Raw genomic sequence first — 24,552 nt, forward strand, 5'->3', positions numbered from 1 at the left:
CTGCGGGATCTTGGGTTCTTGGAGCTCAGAGACAGACTGGGAACTGACAGGTTGCTCCAAGGGGGACTGACAAGACAAACCAGCAGCCCACACTCAATCCCAAGGCTACTTCTATTCCAAGCTCAAAGATGGGAATCTGGTGCTTATGATTAACTCAACCAAATGAGGGACAGCTGGAAGACCTGGAGTCCTGAGTCCACGGACCGGACCGTGAACCAGAATGCGGACTTCACGGACCGGACCGTGACAACAATTTATATGAATGATTTGGACAACGATTGAAACTGGAGTTGCAGGGGGATAGGAACTAGTGTGCCAGAACAGATAATGGAGAGGTTGTGGAGACAGATGGTGTTAAGACCTAAGACAACGTCAGGAATCAAATGATTGAGCATGATTCAACTAATGTTCTGAGCTGCGTATATTTCAATGTAAGACGTTTCGTAGGAAAGGTGGATATGCTCAGGATGTGGATCAACACCTGGATTTATGATATTGTAGTCATTAGTGAGACTTGGTTGCAGGAGGGGCAGAACTGGCTGCTCAGTATTCCGGGTTTCCAATGTTTTAGCGGGAGGAATTGAAGGAGGAGGGGTGGCATTACTGGTCAAGTAAAATGTCACAGCAGTGTTCAGTCAGGACAGACTGAAGAACTCACCTAGTGAGGCATTATGGGCAGAACTGAGTAATAAGAAAGGTATGACCACATTAAGGGGTTATCTTACAGATCACTCAACAGTCTGAGAGAATTAGAGAAACAAATTTGTAGAGAGATTGCAGACAGATGCGAGAAATATAATGTTGTTATAGAAAGTGATTTTAACATTCCACATATTGACCGGGATTCCCATACTGTAAAAGGACTAGATGAGCAGCACACACAAAATGCTGGACGAACTCAGAAGGAAAAGAGTAAACAGTCAATGTTTTGAGCCAAGACCTCTAATCAGCACTGGAAAAAATGAGAAGTCAGAGCAAGAAGGTGGGGGGGATAGGAGGAAGAAGTACAAGGTGGTAGGTGATAGGTGAAATCAGGAGAAAGGGAGGGGTGAAGCAAAGAGCTGGGAAATTGATTGGTGAAAGAGATAAAAAGGCTAGATAGGGGAGAATCTGATAGGAGAGGGTAGAAGACCATGGAAGAAAGGGAAGGGGGAGGAGTACCAGAGGGAGGTGTTGGGCAGGTAAGGAGATAAGGCAAGAGAGAGAAACAGGAATGAGGTAATGATGAAGGTGGGGGCAAATACTAGAAGTTTGAGAAAATTACGTTCTTGCCATCAGGTTGCAGACTACTCAGATGCAATACCTGCCCCTACACTTCCTCCCTCACTACCATTCAGGGCCCCAAACAGACCTTCCAGGTGATGTGACATTTCGCCTGTGAGTCAGTTGGGGTTACCTACTGTATTCGATGCTCCCCGTGTGGCCTCCTGTACATCTATGAGATCCGACATAGATTGGAAGACCACTTTGACAAGCACCTACACTCCGTTCGCCAAAAACAGCAGGATTTCCCAGCGGCAATCCATTTCAATTCTACATCCATTTCCCATTCCAACATGTCCAGCCATTGCCTCCTCTATTGTCACGATGAAGCCACGCTCTGGTCGGAGGAGCAACACCCTATATTCCGTCTGAGTAGCCTCCAACCTGAGTGCATGAACTTCGATTTCTCAAACTTCCAGTAATCACCCCCCACTCTCTTCACCAATTCCCCATCTCCTTATCTCCTCCCTCTGGTGCTCTTCCCGCTTCCTTTTCTTCCATGGCATTCTGTTCTCTCCTATCAGATTCCCCCTTCTCTCGCTCTCTTTGACCAATCAATTTCCCAGCTTTTTGCTTCACCCCTCCCCCTCCTGATTTCACCTATCACCTACAACATTGTACTTCTTCCTCCCCTCCCCCACCTTCTTGCTCTGACTCCTCATCTTTTCTTCTTTTTTTATTAATCTTTTTATTGATTTGAAAAGAGCATATATACAAACAAGAGAATTATCTTAAATATATAATACAAACTGAAAGTGAAATAGACATTATCAAAATCATACGTAGTATTAAGCTAATATATATTATATGATAAAAAAAGTAGACAGCTAATTCTCCTCATCAATTCATAGAGAGAAAAAAAGTTTAAATTTTTTAAAAGAGAGGAAAAAAATGCAAACACGAGAAAATCTGCAGATGCGGAAAAAAACCCACTACACTATATGAGAAAAGGGGGAAAAAGGGGCTAGGCAGTCCATTCTGAGGATATTGTCCATTCTGTGGATCATGAAATCTGGAGCAACACCCACCACAGTCGCTGGAGGAACTCAGCCTGTCATCCCGATCCAGACAAAGGTTCTCGACCTCTAACGTCGACTGTGCGTTTACCTCCATAGATGTTAGCTAACCCGCTGCATTCTTCCAGTATTTTGTGCGTTGCTCAGATGTTTTTTAAACTAAGAAACAGATCGCTATTGTTCCACTGCGCTGTATTAACCTATGATAGCAGAAGCCAGCCCCTCTCCGGGCAACACTCACCAACAGACCTCCCACTGGAAACCGACCCACCTCTCCCTCCTCCTCTTCGTGATTGGATGGCCCGTCTCTAGGGCCCGCCCCGGGCACGACGTCACGGCGGGTGCTGCCGGGCGACGAGCGATGGGAATTGAATCAGTGGTGGTTGGGAGGAATCTTCGCGAAGTTGGGGAATGGCGCAGGCGAGTGGCAGTCTGATGTGGGGTGGGAAAGGGAGAGGGGGGATTGTCCGCACTGTCTGCAGGGGGCCCGCAGCAGCCCCTTTCTGTGCTAGAGAGGCATCCCTCTTTGAAATGTACACTCACTGACGATTGCTTGTCACTCTTTTAGGCCGCAGCCCCAATCAATCGGAGCCGAGAACTGCTGTTTACTGTGGAGATTAAAGTACTGAGATCTGTCACGGCGATAAATATCGTGGAACATCGGTGATTGCACCTGTAGAAACAGAGGGATAAATCGTACAATCTGATCCCCCGTGATTGAATTATCAGCATCATCCTTGTAGCCGCATTCTGTCCCTGGATTTTTTTTTGTTAATTTTGGATGTTTTGCTAGTTTTGGAGTTTTGCTATTCCTGCATATTTCCTTTCTTGGATTTTAGCTTATCCAATATTTTCGCAGTAGGAAATAACGTTTTACTCCATCGAGCCGGAAAACGCAGCTGAATTTTGCACCCGCTTTCGGCAAGGACTTGTCTTGCATTAGTCGTGCAAAATGAAGAGAATACTACAAATTGCAAAGAGGAAGGAAAAACCGTCTTTCAAAACTTGTGACACTTCAAGTGAAATACGTGTAGGTTATGAATTGAAAGAGAAAGATTTGGGAAAACTACACAAAGCTGCTTCTGCTGGAGATTTGAACAGACTTCGGCAGCTCATTAAGAAAAAGGATGTTAATCAACTGGATAAACAAAATAGGTAAAGAAGCGCGGCTTTAATCTATTATTGTGATGTTTATTGTTTAGTATACTGTTTCTTTTGTTGGACTTCAACGTCACATCTACTACAGTGTTCCTAAGCCGGAGTTTGAAGCTAACGGCCCACAGATTGCTCAGAGTATAAACACAAGAGATTCCGCAGATGCTGGAAACTTAGAGCACGCAAAAAATGCTGTGTCCTGATTAGCTGATGTTACATGATCTGCTGAGTTGCACCAGCACTGTGTGGGTGAATTGCTCTGAGTTCTGCTTTATCGTTAGTTTGACATTTTTGAATATTGTGAACTTGATTTTTTTTAAATTCTTTCTTTGGATGACTGAGAACAAGGGATAGATTGTATTATCTTTAATTCGGGATGTTATAATTCAGTAAACTTGCTATGTGCTCTGTAGTTTTGTTGGGATATTATTGCCTCTTGAAATCCCCACGTTAAATACTTCAAGAAAAATCTCAAGCATTACCTGTTTATAAATGAGGTATTGATTTGAAGCCCTATATTCAGAGAATTTTGAGCATGAAAAGCAGCCATTTAGCCTGTCGAGACTTTGATGAATAACCCGTTCATCCCATTTCCATGTTTTTTAAGCATCTTTAAAAATATTTTCTCTCAGGTGCATATCATTACGTTTTTTTGAAATTCCTGCTTGATTCTGTGTCCTGACCGTGATCTCCAGGTTATGTCTATGTTTATACGTTATCTCCTTATATCCACTGCCCACAATTTTAAATCTGCACCATTTGGTTCTGAAACATCTGCTAGGGAGCAACTTCCCACTCTTTATCTAAACCAGCCATGATCTCATAAGTTTCCATCAAAATTTGTCAACTCTTTGCTTTTCCAGTTTACCTTTATGGCTAAAAAATCCCCCTGCTAACACCTCCGCATTCTTTTGACCTTTGCTAGATCACCAATTAAACCTGGATGTTTGACTTCAGTAGCAGCCTAGCTCCTGCCTTACATACCATACCTTGAAAACGTAATCAGCCCCCAATCATATGTTCACATAAATGAGTATTACAACTTTGATCAATTTAACTGAGGATTTTTATATGTGAATCACATGCTTCTTTTTTCACAGTAGGGCCACAAAAAAGGAAAAATTGTAAAGCATGAAAAAGTAAAAATTTAAAAACTGAAATGTCAGCATTTCAAAATTATTCATCCCACTTTGCTCAGTACTTAGTCGAACCACTTCTCACAGCTATTGCAGCCAGTAGTATTTTTGGATAAGTCTCTATTAGCTTTGTACACTGTGATGGAGAAGATTTGCTCATTCTTCTTTGCTAAATTGCTCAAGTTTTGATGGGGAGTGGGGCTGGGCAGAGATGATCGATTGGGTTGAGGTCAGCACTCTGACTGGGCCACTCAAAGCACATCAGATTTCTTCATTTGAAGCCACTCTATGGTTGCTCTGGCAGTCCTTCTGAAAAATGCACTTCCTCCTCAGTTTGAGCCTTCTGGCAGAGGCTAGCAGGGTTTTATTCAATAGGTTCAATTTAATGTCAGAGAAATGTAAACAATATACATCCTGAAATTCTTTTTCTTCACAAACATCCATGAAAACAGAGGAGTGCCCCAAGGAATGAATGACAGTTAAATGTTAGAACCACCCAGCTCCCCCCACACGAATAAACAGCAGCAAAGCGGCAACCCTCCCTCCCCCATCTGCACCCTCCACCAAGCACTCAAGTGTGCAGCAAAGCTTCAGTAAAGACACAGACCTGCAGTACTCTAAAGACTACTGATTCACTGACCTCAAACCTGCTCGCCACCTGAGCCATGAAAATCCAGCATCCTGATGGCGCGCTAGTCTTTTTGGCTGCGTCCTTGGCATATCGAGAAATGGCCGGTCATGAGGCCCTGAGAGTGGGTCTCATTCCTGCAAAGAACCAAAGTCAGCGTGTAACTCCAGGTTAGGGTCTTAAAAAAAACCCTGAGAAGGAAAAATAGAGATATTAAAGATAGAAATAGAGCTGTTTCCAAAGATGCAAGCAGAGGAGTTGCAGTTCGGTGCCATCATCCTGAGCTCCACCCTCAAATATTGAGGACCTCCGTAGTTAGCAGTATTCATCTTCCCGTCAGTCCTGACCAGATTTCCAGTGTCTGCTGCTGAAATACATCCCCATAGCATGATGCTACCTCCACCATACTTTACAGTAGGGAGGTGTTACCTGGCTGATGCGCAGTATGAGATTTACACCACACCTACAGTTTAGTGTTGAAGCCAAGACGTTCCACATTCTATCTCATGACTTTCTTCCACATTTTTACAGCATCTTCTCAGTGATGCTTTACAAAGCCTTTATGGGTGAGATGTGTTCTTTTTTAGCTACGGCTTCTTCCGTCCCACTCTTCCATTAATATCCTTTTTGTTCAAGGCCTTAGAGATTGTGAAACCATGAATTTCATCTCCAGTTGCAGCCACTGACTTCTGTTACTCACTCAGTCACAGTTCGCATCACGGTACCCTCTCTTACAAGTGCCATTCTTCAGCTACTAACTTTAGAGGTGCAGCCTAACCTAGGCAGTGTGGCTGTGATATTGTATTTTTCCCACATTTTCACAATGGACTGCTTTGAACTCTGAGGTATGTTCAGTGACTTTCAGATTATCCCAGATTTGTGTCTCTCTATTATCATTTCCCTGATTTGAATGCTGTTTTATCTTCATGTTGGTTTGGTTTGTTGAAAACCAACGATGCCAGTTGGACCTTACAGAGAGAAGGCATTTATTCTAATAAATTCATTGAAAATAGGTGATCCTCCAATTTTCTTGATCAACAAATTAGGGGAGTTGGTAAGATATAATATATGGCATTGCGCCTGATAAAAGTTAGCAGAGTAATTGCAAAAGGAATGAATACTTTTTCAGCCTCATGATTTTGGATTTTAATTTTTAATAAGGTGTTGACAGATGCTGGTTTTTTTCCTTTTGCTTTGACATGGAGAATGTAGATTAATTTAAAAAATCCTAATTCCATATTTTTTAAATTTAGAAAATGAGACAGTTAAATGTGAAAATAGTTGTGGGGCTGAATAATTTTACATGGCACTGCAGATTAAGCTTAAAGAACAGGAATTCTGCAGATGCTGGAAATTCAAGCAACACACATCAAAGTTGCTGGTGAACACAACAGGCCAGGCAGCATCTCTAGGAAGAGGTACAGTCGACGTTTCAGGCCAAGATCCTTCGTCAGAACTAACTGAAGGAAGAGTTAGTAAGTGATTTGAAAGTGGGAAGGGGAGGGGGAGATCCAAAATGATAGGAGAAGACAGGAGGGGGAGGGATGGAGCCAAGAGCTGGACAGTTGATTGGCAAAGGGGATATGAGAGGATCATGGGACAGGAGACCCGAGGAGAAAGACAAGGGGAGGGGGGAACCCAGAGGATGGGCAAGGAGTATAGTCAGAGGGACAGAGGGAGAAAAAGGAGAGTGAGAGAAAGAATGTGTGTATAAAAATAAAAATAAATAGTCGGCTGGGGTGATATAGTGTATCCAACCACTAAACACATCTTTCCCTCCCCCTCCCCCCCGCTCTGCTTCCCGCAGGGATCGCTCCCTACGCCACTCCCTTGTCCATTCGTGCCCCCATCCCTCCCCACTGATCTCCCTCCTGGCACTTATCCTTGTAAGCAGAACAAGTGCTACACATGCCCTTACACTTCCTCCCTTACCACCATTCAGGGCCGCAGACAGTCCTTCCAGGTGAGGCGACACTTCATCTGTGCGTGGGCTGGGGTGATATACTGCGTCCGGTTCTCCCGATGTGGCCTTCTATATATTGGCGAGACCCGACACAGACTGGGAGACTGCTTTGCTGAACACCTACGCTCTGTCCGCCAGAGAAAGCAGGATCTCCCAGTGGCCACACATTTTAATTTCACATCCTATTCCCATTTTGACATGTCTACCCATGGTCTCCTCTACTGTAAAGATGAAGCCACACTCAGGTTGGAGGAACAACACCTTATATTCCGTCTGGGTAGCCTCCAACCTGATGGCATGAACATTGACTTCTCTAACTTCTGCTAATGCCCCGCCTCCCCCTCATACCCCATCCATTATTTATTTTTATACACACATTCTTTCTCTTACTCTCCTTTTTCTCCCTCTGTCCCTCTGACTATACCCCTTGCCCATCCTCTGGGTTCCCCCCCACACTTGTCTTTCTCCCCGGGCCTCATGGCCCATGAGCCGCTCATATCCCCTTTGCCAATCACCTGTCCAGCTCTTGGCTCTATCCCTCCCCCTCCTGTCTTCTATCATTATGGATCTCCCCCTCCCCCTCCCACTTTCAAATCTCTTACTAACTCTTCCTTCAGTTAGTCCTGACGAAGGGTCTCTGCCTGAAACATCAACTGTACCTCTTCCTAGGGATGCTGCCTGGCCTGCTGTGTTCACCAGCAACTTTGATGTGTGTTGCGTAGATTAAGCTTAGTTTTTCTGCCCTCATATTCAGTGCTGCTATTTATGAATCCTTAATTACATAGGTTTTTAAACTAGCCTTTGAGCAAGTCTGGCCATTTAGTCTATTTTCTTTTTATTATTTCTGCAAAAAAATGTAACTTCATTTTTGTCTGTTAAGTTTTGTCCACTGCTTTGTTGTGCAGTCTCTCAGCCCAAATGTGTATTCCTGGTCTGTTATTGCACAGTCATAGAGCCACAGACAAGTACAGCACAGAAACAAGCCTTCAGCTCATCATGTCTGTGCCAAACCATTTGAACTGCCTACTCCCGTCAACCTGCGCTGGGAGTATATCCTTCCATGCCCCTACCATCCATGTACCTATCCAAACTTCTTTTAAACATTGAAATCAAGCTCGTATCCACCACTTACACTGGCCACTCTTATGGCCCTCTGAGTGAAAAAGTTTAGCCTTCTGTTCCCCTTAAACTTTTCATATTTCACCGATAACCCACGACCTCTGGTTGTAGTCTCACACAACCTCAGTGGAAAAAGCCTGCATTTATTTGCATTTTCCTGTAGGTAGGTGAGCAGAACTGCACACAATACTCCAAATTAGGCCTCACCAACATATTATATAACTTTTACATAACATCCCATATACTGTACTCAATACTTTGAGTAAAGAATGCCAATATGCCAAAAGCCTTGTTTTTTAACAACCCTATCTACCTGTGACCCCACTTACATTAAATTATGGACCTGAATTCCCAGATCACTTTGTTCTACAACACTCCTCAGTGCCCTACAGTTCACTGTGTAAGACCTACCCAGGTTGGTCCTACCAAAATGCAACACCTCGGACTTGTCTGCAAAAATTTCATCTGCCATTTTCCAAGCTGGTGCAGGTTCTGCTGCAAGCTCTGATAGACTTCCTCACGGTGCACGATACCCTCAATCTTAGTATCATCTGCAAAGTTGCTTTCCAGCTAACCACATATCATCCTTATCATTGATGGAGATGACAAACAATGATTCACCCAGCACCAATCCCTGTGGTACTCCACTAGTCTGAGGCTTCCAATCTCCCACAAAACCAATGTCTAATACAATTTACAATCTCATCTTGAATGCCAAGCAACTCTTAAGCAATCTTCCTTGTGGGACCTTGTCAAAAGCCTTGCAACGTCCACTGTCTTGCCTTCATCAACTTTATTGCTAACTTCCTCGAAAAACTCTATAAGATTTGTTAGACGTGAACTACCATACATGAAGCCATGTTGACTATCCTAATCAGTCCCTGTCTATCCAATACTTATATATCCTGTCCTTTAGAATATCTTCCAATAACTTTCCCACTACTGATGTCAGGCTCACTGGTCTAAAATTTCCTGGCTTATTTTTAGAGCCTTTCTTAAACATTGGGACATCGTTAGCACCAGTCCCTGTGGTACTTCACTAGTCACAGGCTTCCAGTCTCCCATTTGCTCTCACCCCCATCATTGCAAAGTGCTTTGAGCGATTGGTTCTATCACATCTGAAATCCTGTCTGCCCACTACCCTGGACCCCCATCAATTTGCCTATTGCACCAACAGGTGAACAGAGGACGCCATCTCCACGGCACTTCAGTCTGCCCTGACCCAGCTGGACAACCCCAACTCTTAACGTCAGAATGCTGTTCGTTGACTTCAGTTCGGCATTCAATACTGTGATCCCCTCCAAGCTGATCGCCAAACTTCACCAGCTTGGTATCAGCTCATCCCTCTGCAATTGGACCTTGGACTTCCTGACTAATAGACCCCAATAAGTTAAGTTAGACACCCTCTACTCCTCCACTCTCACCCTGAACACTGGTGTGCCTCAAGGCTGTGTGCTGAGCCCTCTTCTGTACTCCCTTTTCACCTATGACTGCATTCCTATACATGGTTATAACTCCATAATCAACTTCACATATGACACCATGGTGGTTGGCCTGATCAGAAGGGATGATGAGACAGCCTACAAGGACGAGGTCCAGCACCTGGCCACGTGGTGTGCCGATAACAACCTGGCCCTTAACTCCCAGAAGACCAAGGAGATCATTGTGGACTTCAGGCATGCTAGGAGCAATACTCACGTCCCCACCTACATGAAAGGAGCTGCAGTGGAGCGTGTATCAAGCTTCAAATTCCTCGGTGTCCACATTTCCGAGGATCTCACCTGGTCCCTGAACTCCTCCATCCTGATCAAAAAGGTGCAACAGCGCCTTTATTTCCTGCGGAGCATCAAGAAAGCTCACCTCTGTCCCCGGATACTGACGGACTTTTACCGCTGTACCATTGAGAGCGTACTCACTAACTGCATCTCAGTGTGGTATGGCAACTGTCCTGTATTGGACCGCAAAGCACTCCAGCGTGTGGTGAAAACTGCCCAGTGGATTATCAGCACCCAATTATCCACCACTGAGAACATCTACCATAAACGCTGCCTGGGCAGAGCGAAAAGCATTATCAAGGATGCATCTCACCCTAACCATGGACTTTTTACTCTCTTCCCACCTGGTAGGCGCCATAGGAGCCTCCGCTTCCGCACCAGCAGGCACGGGAAGAGCTTCTTCCCTAAAATGGACACACAAAAGATTGCAAATGCTGGAATCAAGAGCAACAGACAGTTTGCAAGAAGAACTCAGTGGGTCATGCAGCATCTGTGTGATAAAAGATTTGTCACCATTTCAGGTCAAAACCCTGCATCAGGAACATGGACAATTCCCTTCCTCCCACAGAAGCTGCTTGATCTTCTAAGTTCCTCCAGCAGATTATACTTAGCATCTTCGGGAATCCCTTTTTATCCGTTATAATGCTATCACATCCTTTCTGTATTGTTGATCGTAACTATACACATTACACAAGCTATGGTACAACTAATGTCTGTTAATATTTTAGCAGGAACTCCTGCCCCTCTATTCTGTGTCTAAGCTGATGGAGGCACATGTCTAATATGCCATGTTATTTATTTGTCTGTCTGCCATTAGAGCAGAGGTTCTCAACCTTTTTTTTAATGCCATGGACCCTTACCATTAACCAAAGCTTCTCTGGATGCCAGGTTGGGAACCCCTGTGTTGGAGGTTTGTGGACATCCATGTCAACATTCTTCTGTCCTTCTCAATTCTGTTAGATCCTATTTCAGATTGAGTTACAGATACCACTATTGTTCCCACTTAATCCAATCCATTGCTGTTTGCTTGGGTCTAGAATTTCCTTCCTGTCCAGCAACCACGGTGCTAGTTTTGATATCACTTACTTGTGGCTCTTATTTTTAATTCCATATAATTTATTAATACTGCAGAAAGCAGCGACCTTTTACTGAGCTCTATAAAACCTTACTGCAAACATATTTTTAAAATTCCAAATGACTGTTATCATTTGCTTTCTACTAATGACTCATTTTTAATCCAATTTCTCTCTTCCCCTTTGATCGTGTAGGGGTTTACTTCCTTGATGAATCTGTTGTGTGCAGTTTGCTAAAATCCATTGCACCGCATCAACTGTTTGTTGACAATCCTTTTTAATTCCTCAGGATGTTCATTTGTAACCTTTTATTAATAAGCCTATGATGACCCTATCTGTTATCAACCATGGATGTTCTGTCCCAGCTGTCTATGTGATATGTAAGTGAGAGCAGTACGATATCAAGAGCAAGCTGTTCCCCATGCAGCAGGCTTCCCCTTCTCTGCACATCTGATGAATTGAAAGGAATGGCAGAGACTGGTACAGTTTGGCAGCATCGCAGGAGTTGCCCATCTGTGTTGAACTCAAGGTGGGACTGCCTTAGGGACTCCAGCTCCGATATTTTCCTCAAGGCTTACTCTTGAAGCCTTCCCCATAAGTGGGTATAGCCATAAGGCAACAAAGGTTTGAGATCAGAGTTTTTCTTCTGGAAGAGCTGGCAAGTCTCATCTGCCCAAAGCGACTGGTGTTAAGGCACCAGTAATCCGCCTTTTGCCTCTTAGTAGAAACTGTTTTGAGGCACAGGTAATGGGAGTTTATCCCACTGCCATTCCCCCTCCCCACCCCCGAGTTATAACAACTTTAAGGAACCAACTCTATGATGATTGCCTTTTATTAATCCGTAAGTCACTAAGTACTGATTCATACAGTCACTCGGACTTTTTCCACTTATTTGTCCTACCTGCTATCAGGCTAACAGACCTGTAGTTGACTTGACCTCGTCTCTCTGTTGATACCACACGAACAACCTTCTGGTCCTCTCTTCTTTTAAATAATTAAATTTTATCCAGACTTAGTGACAAATCAAATACCATCAGGAAGTAAACAGACTAGTGTCCTGAACTTGAAGCTGAATGCATTTAAAACAGTGGCGATCCATACAAACTGAGAAGAAATGTCTCCTCTCCACCACTCATCATCAATAACTCTACAGTGAGCATCCTTTCAACATTCAGATTCCTGGACTTCATTATTTCGCAGGATTGCATGTGGGAGAATCTTATCCTATTCCTTAACAAAAAGGCTCAGCAGAGAATGTACAGTTGGTAAAATTCCATCTTTCTCAGAACATACTGTTGCAATTCTACACTGCCATCGTAAAGAGCATCCTCACATCAGCCATTGCTGTCTATTTTGGTGCTATATCTGACAGCAGAAAAAGGTTATTGGTTGCGGTTTGCCATCACTGCAGGACTTGTGTGTGTCCAGGACAAAGAAGAAGGCGGGAAAAATCACTGCAGTCACTACCCACCCAGCAAACTGCCTTTTCCAAACACTCCTTTCTGGAAAGCACTATAGGGCTATTGAAAGAAAAACTTAATGTCATCTTTAAAGTTTCTTTCCCCAGTCAGTTGATATGATCAACGATTCAAGGTGCTCCAAACCTCCCCTCTATCTTTTATTATCTCAGTACAGCACTTCACTGTAAATTCTTGAAACCACTTTTTATAATGCTGTTTACATTGTAAATGCATGATGGTATTTATGTATTGATGATGGAGGTCTCTAATAATTTATTGACATCCAGGACAGTTGTTTGGATTTTTTTCTTCCGTTTATCAGTTTTAGCAGTGTGAGTTTTTACATGATAACTAGCACATTTACTTATTAATTTTCTTTCTAGAGCACCACTGCACCTTGCATGTGCAAATGGACATGCTGATGTAGTTGCTTTGCTTGTTGAAAATAAATCAAACCCGAACATTTGTGACAACGAAAACCGCTCTCCTTTGATGAAGGTAAGAGATCTTGATTTTGATGGGGCCAGTCTATTTGTTTAATTTCCTTTTGCACCTTTCCTGGAACCTTCATCCTTCCTAGAGTGTAGTGACTTGATTTAGTCAATAATCCATTTCCCCTACTTTTTCAAATATCCTTCAGTTTTCTTGTCCCTTTTTTCTCTCTCCCATATGAATTATTTCATATTCCAGTGCTTTCTCACTTTTTCCTCATATCTGTAGTCCATCACGAGGTCTTTCCTAATTCTCCGCCTGTTTTAATTTAATATTAATCACAATTGATTATGGTCATAACAGTTGGACCAAAGTGCACATATTTAATTTACTACCTATACAGGTGTCCCCTGCTTTTCAAACGTTCACTTTACGAAACCTCACTGTTGCGAAAGACCTACATTAGTACCCTGTTTTCGCTAACAGAAGGTGTTTTCACTGTTACGAAAAAAGCAGCGTGCGCCCCGAGCAGCCGCTCTCACCCGGATTCGAAACTGCATTCTCGCCGGCATTGCTTTAACACGTGCCTGTGAGCAGCTGTTAGCAAGATGAGTTCTAAGGTATCAGAAAAGCCTCAAAGAGCTCGTAAGGGTGTTACACTTAGCATAAAACTAGGCATAATTAAGCTTTTTGATCGTGGTGAATGAAGTAAGGACTAAGTGAGTTTGGCTTGTGGAAGCTGATGAAGATGATGTTGAAGAGGTTTTCGCATCCCATGATCAAGAACTGATAGATGAAGAGCTGATGCAATTGGAAGAGGAAAGGATAACAATCGAAACCGAATGAGTAATGATAAAGTACGACTTTAATTTTGAAAGGGTACATCAGTTTAGGTGACATTTGCAGGATGGTTTGAGTCCTTACAAAGAACTGAATGATAGAAAAATGCTCGAGGCTCAGCAGTCAAGCAAGCCTTCCACATCAGCCACAGCAGACGACGAACCTCGACGTTCGATATCGAAGCGGGCAGTCATAGGAGAAGATGAGCTGCCTGCTCTAATGGAAACAGATGACGAGATGACACCCCAGTGTCCCACCACCCCAACCCCAAGGCCGCGGACAGTTACCGATTCACGGAGAATGCAGCGGTAGCTGGGGGACACACAGCACATCTTTAAGAAAAAAGCCGAAATAAACATGCTAATTAATTAGGTACCGCCCAGGATGTGATTGTTGGCCCAGATCAGAGGTGATGCACCCGGCAATCTAACACACCACCATCAGTGTGCTCCATGCTTTCCCAATTCCGGTAAGTGATACTACACTGTACATACATTATTTCTACTTTATATCGGCTGTGTATTTTTACGTGTTATTTGGTATGATTTGGCAGCTTCATAGCTTAAAGGTTACTGGAGAGAGCGCTTGCGCTGTGTTTTTGCCAACGACGCTTGCGTGAGATTTTCGCTACAGAGAACAGTTCAGGCAATGATTGTGGAAATGTATTTCTACTTTATATAAGCTGTGTATTTATCATATTATTCCTGCTTTTACTATATGTTACTGTTATTTTAGGTTTTATGTGTTATTTGGCATGATTTGGTAGGTTATTTTTGGGTCTGCGAATGCTCACAAAATTTTCCCATGTAAATAAATGGTAATTGCTTCTTCGCTTTACGACATTCCGGCTTACGAACTGTTTCATAGGAACGCTCTACCTTCGGGTGGCAGGGAAATCCTGTATCCAGTTTGATATAAAAATTTCTCCATCTCAAAGGAAAGATTAGTGACAAGTATCCATACAAGCCTGCAGGTTCCCATAGTGATCTTGAATGTACTTCCACCCACAGCCTCTGTACCGTTCTCTCAGTTCCTGTGAGTCTGTTCTATTCACTCCAGTGGTAGTCCCACAGAAATGTCCCCGAGATGACTTCCTACCTAAAACATTCTCAACATAGCTCGGAGATTGCTTGACTCCATCTCATCTATTTCCCACACGTCTATTTTTATCCCCTCTCCTGGACAGAACAAAGAGTTTCACTAACACAAGAAAATCTGTAGATGCAACACATACAAAATGCTGGAGGATCACAGCAGCCCAGGCAGCATCTATGGAAAAGAGTAAACAGTTGACATTTCGGGCCGAGACCCTTCATCAGGACTCAGATGAAGAGTTTCACAGTTTCTTGCCTTCCACTGCAGCAACCTCCACGTTCAACAAATCATTCTTAGTAATTTCTACTAGCTTCATTGTGATCCTACCTCAAAAGATGTTCTCCCCTCTCCTCCTCTTTCAACATTTTGAAGAGACTATACCCACCATGACTTCCTGGCCCACACTTACGTCCCCAGCAACTGCTCCCCTTTTGTGCAGCATTTTCCAATATGACTGCATGAAATGCTATATCTATGCTCAATTTTGATACAGGGTTTTCTTTCTGATAATGTCAATAATTCCTTTCCTCTTACATATTCTATGTTGTTTGATCTGCTGAGTTCTCCTAGCAGATTGTTTGTTGCTCCCTGTTCCAATTTCTGTAGTACCTTGTACCTCTACTGTACTTTTTCCCCTAATCCTTTCTGCTGTCCTGGGACACAAGGAATCCTTTGAAATGAAGCAGCTGTTGCCTTGCACTTTCGGTTTGGCATAGTGCGTTCTTTTGTTCACATTGTGGTTTCCTCATTGGAAAAGCCAGGCACTGACGGTGAGCACTTTGCAGAGCACTTGTGCCGACGTCCAAGAAATGACTGGGACTACTTTAATTCTCTGTCCGACTCCTACTCTGACACTTGAGGGACAGCACCTCATCTTATGAGCATAATGCAGCTTTGGGCTTAATACTGAAATCAGCCATTTCAGGTAACTCACTTTCATTGTCTGAATTTCTACTGTAAATTATTCAGCTCTGATAGCAGTTTACTTTCTCTCTCCATCAATGCAGCCTGACTTGCTTGACATGACCTACAGCCCCACATTTCACACCTTTTCATGCTTCTTTGTGTTTTTACTTATAAAGTACTCCTGTGGCTTTTGTTTTGTTTGTAATAGCCCCTATTAGTCAGCTGGATGGATCAGTCCTCAAGACTACTTTTCTCCATTACAACACTGGCTCTTCTCTCCTTCACTGTGTTGGAAACGTAAAGCTAACTTGTTTTTTGTTTCAAAGCTTGCATGAAAGACTTTCAGCCCACTTCATTAATTCTGTTTTCCTTTCTACAGATCCTGACTAATCTACTGAGTATTTCCAACAGCTGCTGTTATTATGACATGAAACATTAACTGTGTTTCTCACTTCATAGGAGCTGTCTGATTTGAGATTTGAATATTTCTTGCTTTTTCTGATGTATTTTTCATTTCAAAGTTATATGTTATTTTTATACAGTACAGGTTTCCCCCGCCATCCGAAGGCAGAGCATTCCTATGAAACGGTTCATAAGCCGAAATGTCGTAAAGCGAAGAAGCAATTACCATTTATTTATATGGGAAAATTTTCTGAGCGTTCGCAGACCCAAAAATAACCTACCAAATCATGCCAAATAACACATGAAACCTAAAATAACAGTAACATATAGTAAAAGCAGGAATGATATGATAAATACACAGCCTATATAAAGTAAAAATACTTTTCCACAATCATTACTGAATTGTTCGCCGAAGCAAAAATCTCACCCAAGCGCCGTCGGCAGAAAATCTCACGCAAGCGCCGTCGGCAGAAAATCTCGCGCAAGCGCTGTTGGCAGGAGCACTCTCCCCAGTAACCTTTAAGCTATGAAGCTGCCAAATCATACCAAACAACACGTAAAAATACACAGCCGATATAAAGTAGAAATAATGTATGTACAGTGTAGTATCACTTACGGGAATCGGGAAGACAGCGCCGAGCACACGATGGTGTGTTAGACTTGTCGGAGTTTGGGTGGTGCAGTGGCCCCCACCCTCCGGGCCGCTGCTGAGCGATACATTGCTGCGAAGAACGCAGGGGTCCAGTGGTAGCTGGGAGGTACACAGCACATCTTTAAGAAAAAAGCCGAAACAAACATACTAATTAATTAGGTGCCGCCCGTAATTGTCGGCCCAGATTAGTGCCATCTCCGATTGCGTTGTCTCTGATCTGAGCCGACTATTACATGTCGGCGACACCTAATTAATTAACATGTTTATTTCGGCTTTTTTCTGAAAGATGTGCTGTGTGCCTCCTGGCTACCTTTGCATTCTCCGCGAATCAGTATCTGTCCGTGGCCTGGGGGTTGGGGTGGTGGGACACTGGGGTGTCATCTCATCGCCTGTTTCCATTAGAGCAAGCAGCTCATCTTCTTCTATGTCTGCCCGCCTCGATGTCGAAGGTCGAGGTTCGTCGTCTGCTCTGGCTGATGTGGAAGGCTTGCTTAACTGCTGAGCCTCGCACATTTTTCTATCACACAGTTCTTTAATAAGGACTCCAACCATCCTGCAAATATCCCCTAAACCGATGTACCCTTTCAAAATTAAAGTCGTACTTTATCATTACTCATTCGGTTTCCATTGTTATCCTTCTTTCTTCCAATTGTGTCAGCCCTTCATCTGTCAGTTCTTGGTGATGGGATGCCAAAACCTCTTCAACATCATGTTCGTCAGCTTCCACAAGCTAAACTCACGTTGTCCTTACTTCGTTCACCACGATCAAAATGCTTAATTATGTCTTGTTTTACCGTAAGTATAACACCCTTACGAGCTCTTTCAAGCTTTTCCGATACCATAGAACTCATCTTGCAAACAGCTGCTCACAGGCACGTGTGAAAGCAAAGCAGCTCCCAATCCGAGGGAGAGCGGCTGCTCGGGGCGCGCTGCCTTGTATCGCGCACTGATTTTTTTATCGCGCGCTGAATTTTTTTTTCATAACAGTAAAAACCCCTTCTGAAAGCGAAAACAGGGTACTAATGTAGGTCTTTCGTAACAGTGAGGTTTCGTAAAGCAAACGTTTGAAAAGCGGGGAACACCTGCACTTGGTTATTTAAAATCTATTGATTACAGCTATTTAAAGCAATTTGAAAAACAAGAAGCAAGCGAGGGTGTTTGGGCTGAAGACACTACCCCAATAAGCTGCAACAATAGTGTTGTGGAGCTTCCAGTATCTGAGTCTAATATGGATTCCTGGTCTCATTCTGTGTATCTGTTGGGTAGTAGAATGATAGCAAAGCAAGTGTATCTGTAATCCAGACTTGCTAGCAGTTAACCACAATGAAATTTGCACTTCAAACATAACGGTCTCTGGAAAATGTATATATAAACCTCTTGTTACCTTGTTCACAGGCAGTGCAGTGTGAACAGGAACGTTGTGTAGTTATCTTACTAAGCCATGATGCTGATCCTAATCTGGTGGACATTAATGGATATACTGCTCTGCATCTTGCTGTCCTGATCCCCAACATCACTTTGGTAACGCATTTGCTGGAGTATGGGGCACACATAGATGCCCGAGATAAGGTACTTGCATTAATTCTTCATAGTAGTTAAGTTTTCACAGTTTTGAAAAGTGCAAAATTAACACTCGTTTCTGAGTCATACTTGTGGAGCATGTTTTATAGCAGATTAGAATGTTTACCAATGTAAATGTACATGTACTTTGTCCTGAAAGAACCCAAACTACTTATTGTATTGAGATTCAAATCAAAGTAAATTTAAAATGGTTATATAGATCTTGTTGTAACATTTAGGAACAAGTTAAGTGGGCTGTTACTACAGGAGATTAGATTTTACCTGGAATGTTTTTGATCATGATGTATTATATTGATTATCAGTTATCACTTCACTAAATGACAGTCACATTTGAAATGGATGATGAATTTTCAAAAAAAAGAGCAACAATAATCGATTTCCATTATCATTAATTTTGCAGTTACCATTTGTTGTGCCTTAAGTCCCAATTTATTTTGGTTATAAATTGCTACATTAATTTAATGAATAAATTTTTTAATACCAATCCTGCTTTAAATGGTAAATGGCAAATCAGGGAAGTTTCACTAAGCAATGATTTATCTTTCTAAATTACTTTCAGAGAGTTGCATGCTCAGTTTCAATTCTTTTATTCTCCCTATTCAAATTCAGTAACCTCATAGTTTCCTTTCATTTTGTAACAGCTTTAATGATATTATAGCGACTAGAGCTTTCCTCTTGCACCTTCTGCAAGCTAAAGATCTGGATTTTAGATTCTGTTCCTTGATTATGATTTCATTCTGCTAAAGCAGTAATTCCAGGATTGACCTACTTCTTTCTTACTTTGACACCATCGTTAGATGCTATTAAGCTACTATCCAAGTTAATTTGCCCATTGTGTAAAACTATGTGTACAGGATACAATGGAATGGTGGACATTCAGATAATAATGAATCCAACCTGTCTGATAGTTGAAGACTCGATGAGAAAGCCAACTCTGAAGAAGATACAAATATTCGCTAAAGGGATATGGAGGGATTATGCAAATACTTCAAAGTGTGGGGTTCTACGTTTGAATCAGAAGAACAGAACCTTTATTTATAATGGAGAAGAGCAACTTAATATACAGTAGCATCTTCTGTGGTGGTTTAGGTCATGAGAACACTGAGTGTTCATCTAGAAATGCGTACATGCATTAAGAAATGATACAGTGTTTCTCCAGAGTGGTATCACAGAAAACAGGACAAACCAAAGACCAACACTGACAGAACCACATAATTATAACGTATAGTTACAGCAGTGCAAAGCAATACCATAATTTGATGAAGAACAAATCATGGGCATGGTAAAAGAAAGTCTCAAAGTCCCCGAGTCGATCGACTCCCGAGTCCCCGATAGCAGGCGGCAAAAGGGAGAAACTCCCTGCCATAAACCTCCAGGCACTGTCAACTTGCCGATGCCTTGGAAGCAGCCAACCACAGCTGACACTGAGTCTGTCCGTCCGAAATCTTCGAGCCTCCGACCAACCCCTCCGATACAGCCTCCCGAGCCCCATCCTCTGCCGAGCGCCTTCGACCTAGCCCCGGCCGCTGAAACAAGCAGAGCCGAGGATTCGCGGCCTTCTGCTCTGGAGATTCCGGTTACCACACAGTAGCAGCGGCAGCGAAGCGGGCATTTCAGAAGTTTTCCAGATGTTCCTCTGTACTCTCACATCAGTCTCCATCAGAAAATGCAGCAAAAAGTCTGCAAGTTATAATTGTACATTTATTTATTCAAATGACATTGCTGCCAAAGCTGGCATTTGTTGTCTTTAATTGTCCCTAAAATGAGATGAGAGTTCAAATCAATCACATTACTGGGTTTGAAGTCACGTGTAGGCCAAATTGAACTTGTTTCTTTTTTATAACTACCTCATAATTTTATAGTTGAGTCAGAGAGAGTAGCCTTAATCGCATAACTTTATATCCAATTATTTGATGTTAAATTTAACTGGTGCCATGTTGTAATTTGCACTCCTGTCTATGGCCATTTGTCCAGAACAGCGGCCTGCAAGTCAAGTGACTTAACTGATACAGCAAGTATTTAGGAGGAGAGGTGATATCCTGGCAGGATAGTATTTGGAATGAAAAGTGAAGAAGCTGAAGTACAAAATGTCTCACATGTTTTGATAAGCCACATTTGGACTGTTTTGGACACTTGTTTTGGAACCAGCAAAATATTGATGTTTTTGATTTATTCTTCTACAGGTCCGCAATCCCTTATCAGAAATCCTTGGGGCGAATTGCATTTCGGAATTCAGAATTTTTTGGATTTCAGACCCCCACCCCGACCCCCGATACCAAAAAACACGTATGCTCAAGTCCCTTATTTAACCTGTCTCAGTGCAGTGGAGTTTAGGACCCAGCGGCGCACCAAACCTATGCACATCCTCCCATATACTTTAAATCATTTCTAGATTACTAATAATACCTAATACAATGTAAATGCTATGTAAGTAATTGTTATACTGTATTGTTGAGGGAATAATGACAAGAAGAAATTTTATTTCCAAGAAAAACATTCAGTAAAACATAAAAATATACAGCTTCAAATGAACCGAATCAAACACATGGTAAATGACTACTGGAATAAATGCAGAACATTACTGTCACTGTCACTATAAAACTTCAGTAACTTGTCTTTCTGTTTATTTAAATCATATACAGTGGTAGTTCTATTTTCTGACACTATTTTCTTCACTAAGATGCCTCACAGACACACCACAATCAAGCTTCTGCAATAACTCCACTTTCTGCGTTATTGATAGAGAAAATTCCTTTTCTTTTTCTGATTGTTACCCATAGGTTTATCTGCAGCTCTTTTTGACATTTTCACAGTGAAATTAAACACAAAGTCAACAGTGAACACAAAGTATCAGCGAACAGCAAATGCATGTGTAACCAGTACGAGCGCTGAGCCACAACTGACGTCTGGCGGCCTCTGCTAGTGCTGCCACGTCACACCTGAGTGACGTCAGCTGTTGGCAAAAAAAAACTTCAGTTTTCGGAGCTTTTTGGATTTCAGAATTTGGGATAAAGGAATGTGCACCTGTTTGTCTGATTTTTTTTTCTCTCTGGTATACACAAGTATGAATAGTGATCTCATTGACCAATATGAGATCATTAGACCTGATTTGTTAAAATTTTGAAAGGCTGTTAAATTTCAAGGATGCAATTTGATGATCCCCAAACTTCTCTGTAGGCTCCACTTGAAAGAACATTGAACTTTGTGGGATTATCAATTGAGACCTGTTTCCAGTAACATGAGAACGATGTTACATATTTGTATGCTGTACAATTGTAAATTATTTTGTGATAATTAGATGACTAATGGATTGTTTGTTTCCAAAAGAATGGATATACTCCTCTGCTGTTAGCAGCTACTAGGAACCACCAAAAAATGGCAAAATGTCTTCTTAAAAAGGGTGCTGATGTGAATGCAAAGGACAAAACTGGGAAGTACGTTTATACACTTCAAATCTTGAATTGTCGAATTAAGAAATTTAGGGTGTGTGATTTCTTTTTGTTTATTATTTTATTCTTGAAATAGTTCCAAATGAGCGCGGGCTATTGCTAACATGAGAAAATCTGCAGATGCTGGAAATCCAAAGCAACACACACAAAATGCTGGAGGAACTCAACAAATTAGGCAGCATCTGTGGAAAAGAGTAAAGAGTTGACATTTCAGGCTGAGACCCTTCTTCAGTACTGAGAGGGAAGGGGGAAGGTGCCAGAATTATAAGGTGGGGGGAGGGGAAAGAGGCTAGCTGGAAGGTGATAGGTGAAAGGTCAAGGGCTGGAGAAAAAGAATCTGATAGAGGAGAGTGGACAATAGGAGAAGGGAAAGGAGGATGGGACTCAGGAAGAAGTAACAGGCAGATGAGAAGAAGGAAATGGTCAGAGTTGGGATTAGAAGCGGGGGGAAATTTTGTTCACCTGAAGGAGAAATCGATATTCATACCATCAGCTAAGGTGATGAATATAAGGTGATACTGCTGTTGTAATGCTATCCTTTCTGGTTATCAACAACAGGAATCTACATACAGAAAAGTTTGATTGAAATCACTGGCATGCATTCCATTACTTAAATTCAATCTGATTGTTCTACTGTATTGGTCTTGATTTTGTTTTAAGGTGTGTAATAGTATTCATTGTGAACAACTGGAAATCACCCATTGATCAAGTTGAATCTGGTTTGTTCAGCCAAGTTGTCCTTGCTGTTGCTGTTTAATTTCAAGATGTGCATTTTAATACTAATAACAAAGAGTGGTTAATTTTTCTGAATATGTAGTCTTTAATATTGGAAGTACAATCACAAATTGTGGATATCCAAAGTTCAAAGTAAATTTTATTGTCAAAGTACCTCTACTGTATGTCACCATACACAACCATAAGATTCCTTTTCCTATGGGCATACTCAGCAGATCTATAGAATAGTAACTATAACAGGAGCAATCAGAGTGCAGAAGAAAATAAAATGTGCAAATGCAAATATAAATAAATAACAATAAATAATGAGAACATGAACTAATGGGATAAAGAGTCCTTAAAGTGAGATCATTGGTTATGGGAACATCTCAGTGGTTGGGCAAGTGAATGTAGTATTCCTTTTGCTTAAGAGCCTAATGGTTGAGCGGTAGTAACTGTTCTTGAACCTGTTGGTACAAATCCTGGGGCTCTTATACCTTCTAACTGATGGCAGCGGCGAGAAAAGAGCATGGCCTGGGTGGTGAGTATCTCTGATGATGGATGCTGCTTTCCTACGACGGCATTTCATGTAGTTGTGCTCAATGGTGGGGAGGGTTTTACCCATGATGTACTGGGCCAAATTTGCTACCCTTTTGTAGGATCTTCTGTTCAAAGGCATTGGTGTTTCTGTACCAGGCTGTGATGCAGCCAAACAATATACTCTCCACCACACATTTATAGAAAGTTAGTCTGAGTTGTACATGTCTTAGTCCCCTATGGGAGTAGAGGCACTGCCGTGCCTTCTTCAGAATTGCACTTGCATGTTGAACCCAGGACAGCTCCTCTGAAATGGTAACACCGAGGAACTTAAAGTTGCTGATGTTCTCCACCTCTGACTCCCCACAATGCACAGTGGCTCGTGGACCACTGGTTTATTTCTCCTGACGTATACTATCAGTTCCTTGGTCTTGTTGACATTAAGTGAAAGGTTGTTGCTATGTCACCACTCAACCAAATTTTCAATCTCCCTTCTGTATACTGATTCATTACCAACTTTTGATTCGACCCACAACTGTGGTATCATCAGCAGACTTGAATATGTTACCGTAGCTGTGCTTAGCCCACACAGTCATAGGTGTAAAACAAGTAGAGCAGGGGACTTAGCACATAGTCCTGTTGTGCATGTGCCTGCATTGATGGAAATTGTGGAGATTCCAGCTTCATCAGCTACTTCTACAATAACAAGCTAAATTTCATTTAGTTAAAAGCTTTGAACTTCATACGTTTATGCTTTCAGTTGCTTATTGAAGGAGGATATCAATAAATTGCACTTTTTTAAAAAGTTGGGGCTTATTGAGGCCTATCAGAGCATTGTTCTGTTTGCCCTTTGGATCACCTTGCGTAGAATGCCTCAATATGATATTAGAATACAATTGATGTATGCAAAGAAAGTAGAAGCATTTATACTGAGCATTCTGCAGTTTGGCAGCTGATTCTAGTTCATAGTCATAGTCATACTTTATCGATCCCGGGGGAAATTGGTTTCACTGTGCAAAATTATAATCTAATGCCTTTTAGTGAGTGCCATTTGCTGTTCAATTAGATTTACTTAGTTTTGCCCAACCATACTGTGAACAAAATGTGCGAGTCAGCTGCATATGGTAACACAGAACAAATGAATATTTTATTTAATTGTTTGTAACCCAATTTTATAACAGGGCAATGATTTTTGATCTTCATCATGTTTCCTCTAGAACTACCCTGATGATTGCTGCAAGAAATGGACAAATTACCTTAGTTAAGCTGCTTCTACATTGTGGTACAGATGCTTCTTTAAAAGATGATAATGGACGGACAGCTGATGATTATGCACTTACGAATAGACAACATGCG

The 24,552-nt window shown here is 42.1% G+C and overlaps 1 protein-coding gene across 1 annotated transcript in view; it reads left to right on the plus strand.

Moving 5' to 3' along the window:
* Positions 1-2,847: 2,847 nt before the first annotated feature.
* LOC134351547 (ankyrin repeat domain-containing protein 26-like) overlaps positions 2,848-24,552 on the plus strand; it is a 129,153-nt gene continuing 107,448 nt past the window's right edge. The window contains exons 1-5 of the mRNA XM_063057829.1: positions 2,848-3,434; positions 12,972-13,086; positions 18,311-18,484; positions 21,824-21,930; positions 24,414-24,551. Of these exons, the coding sequence (XP_062913899.1) occupies positions 3,232-3,434; positions 12,972-13,086; positions 18,311-18,484; positions 21,824-21,930; positions 24,414-24,551 (737 nt within the window). The 5' untranslated portion in view covers positions 2,848-3,231. The remainder of the gene's footprint in view (positions 3,435-12,971; positions 13,087-18,310; positions 18,485-21,823; positions 21,931-24,413; position 24,552) is intronic.

This window comes from Mobula hypostoma, chromosome 9 (genome assembly GCF_963921235.1).
Source record: "Mobula hypostoma chromosome 9, sMobHyp1.1, whole genome shotgun sequence".
Classification (NCBI taxonomy): domain Eukaryota; kingdom Metazoa; phylum Chordata; class Chondrichthyes; order Myliobatiformes; family Myliobatidae; genus Mobula; species Mobula hypostoma.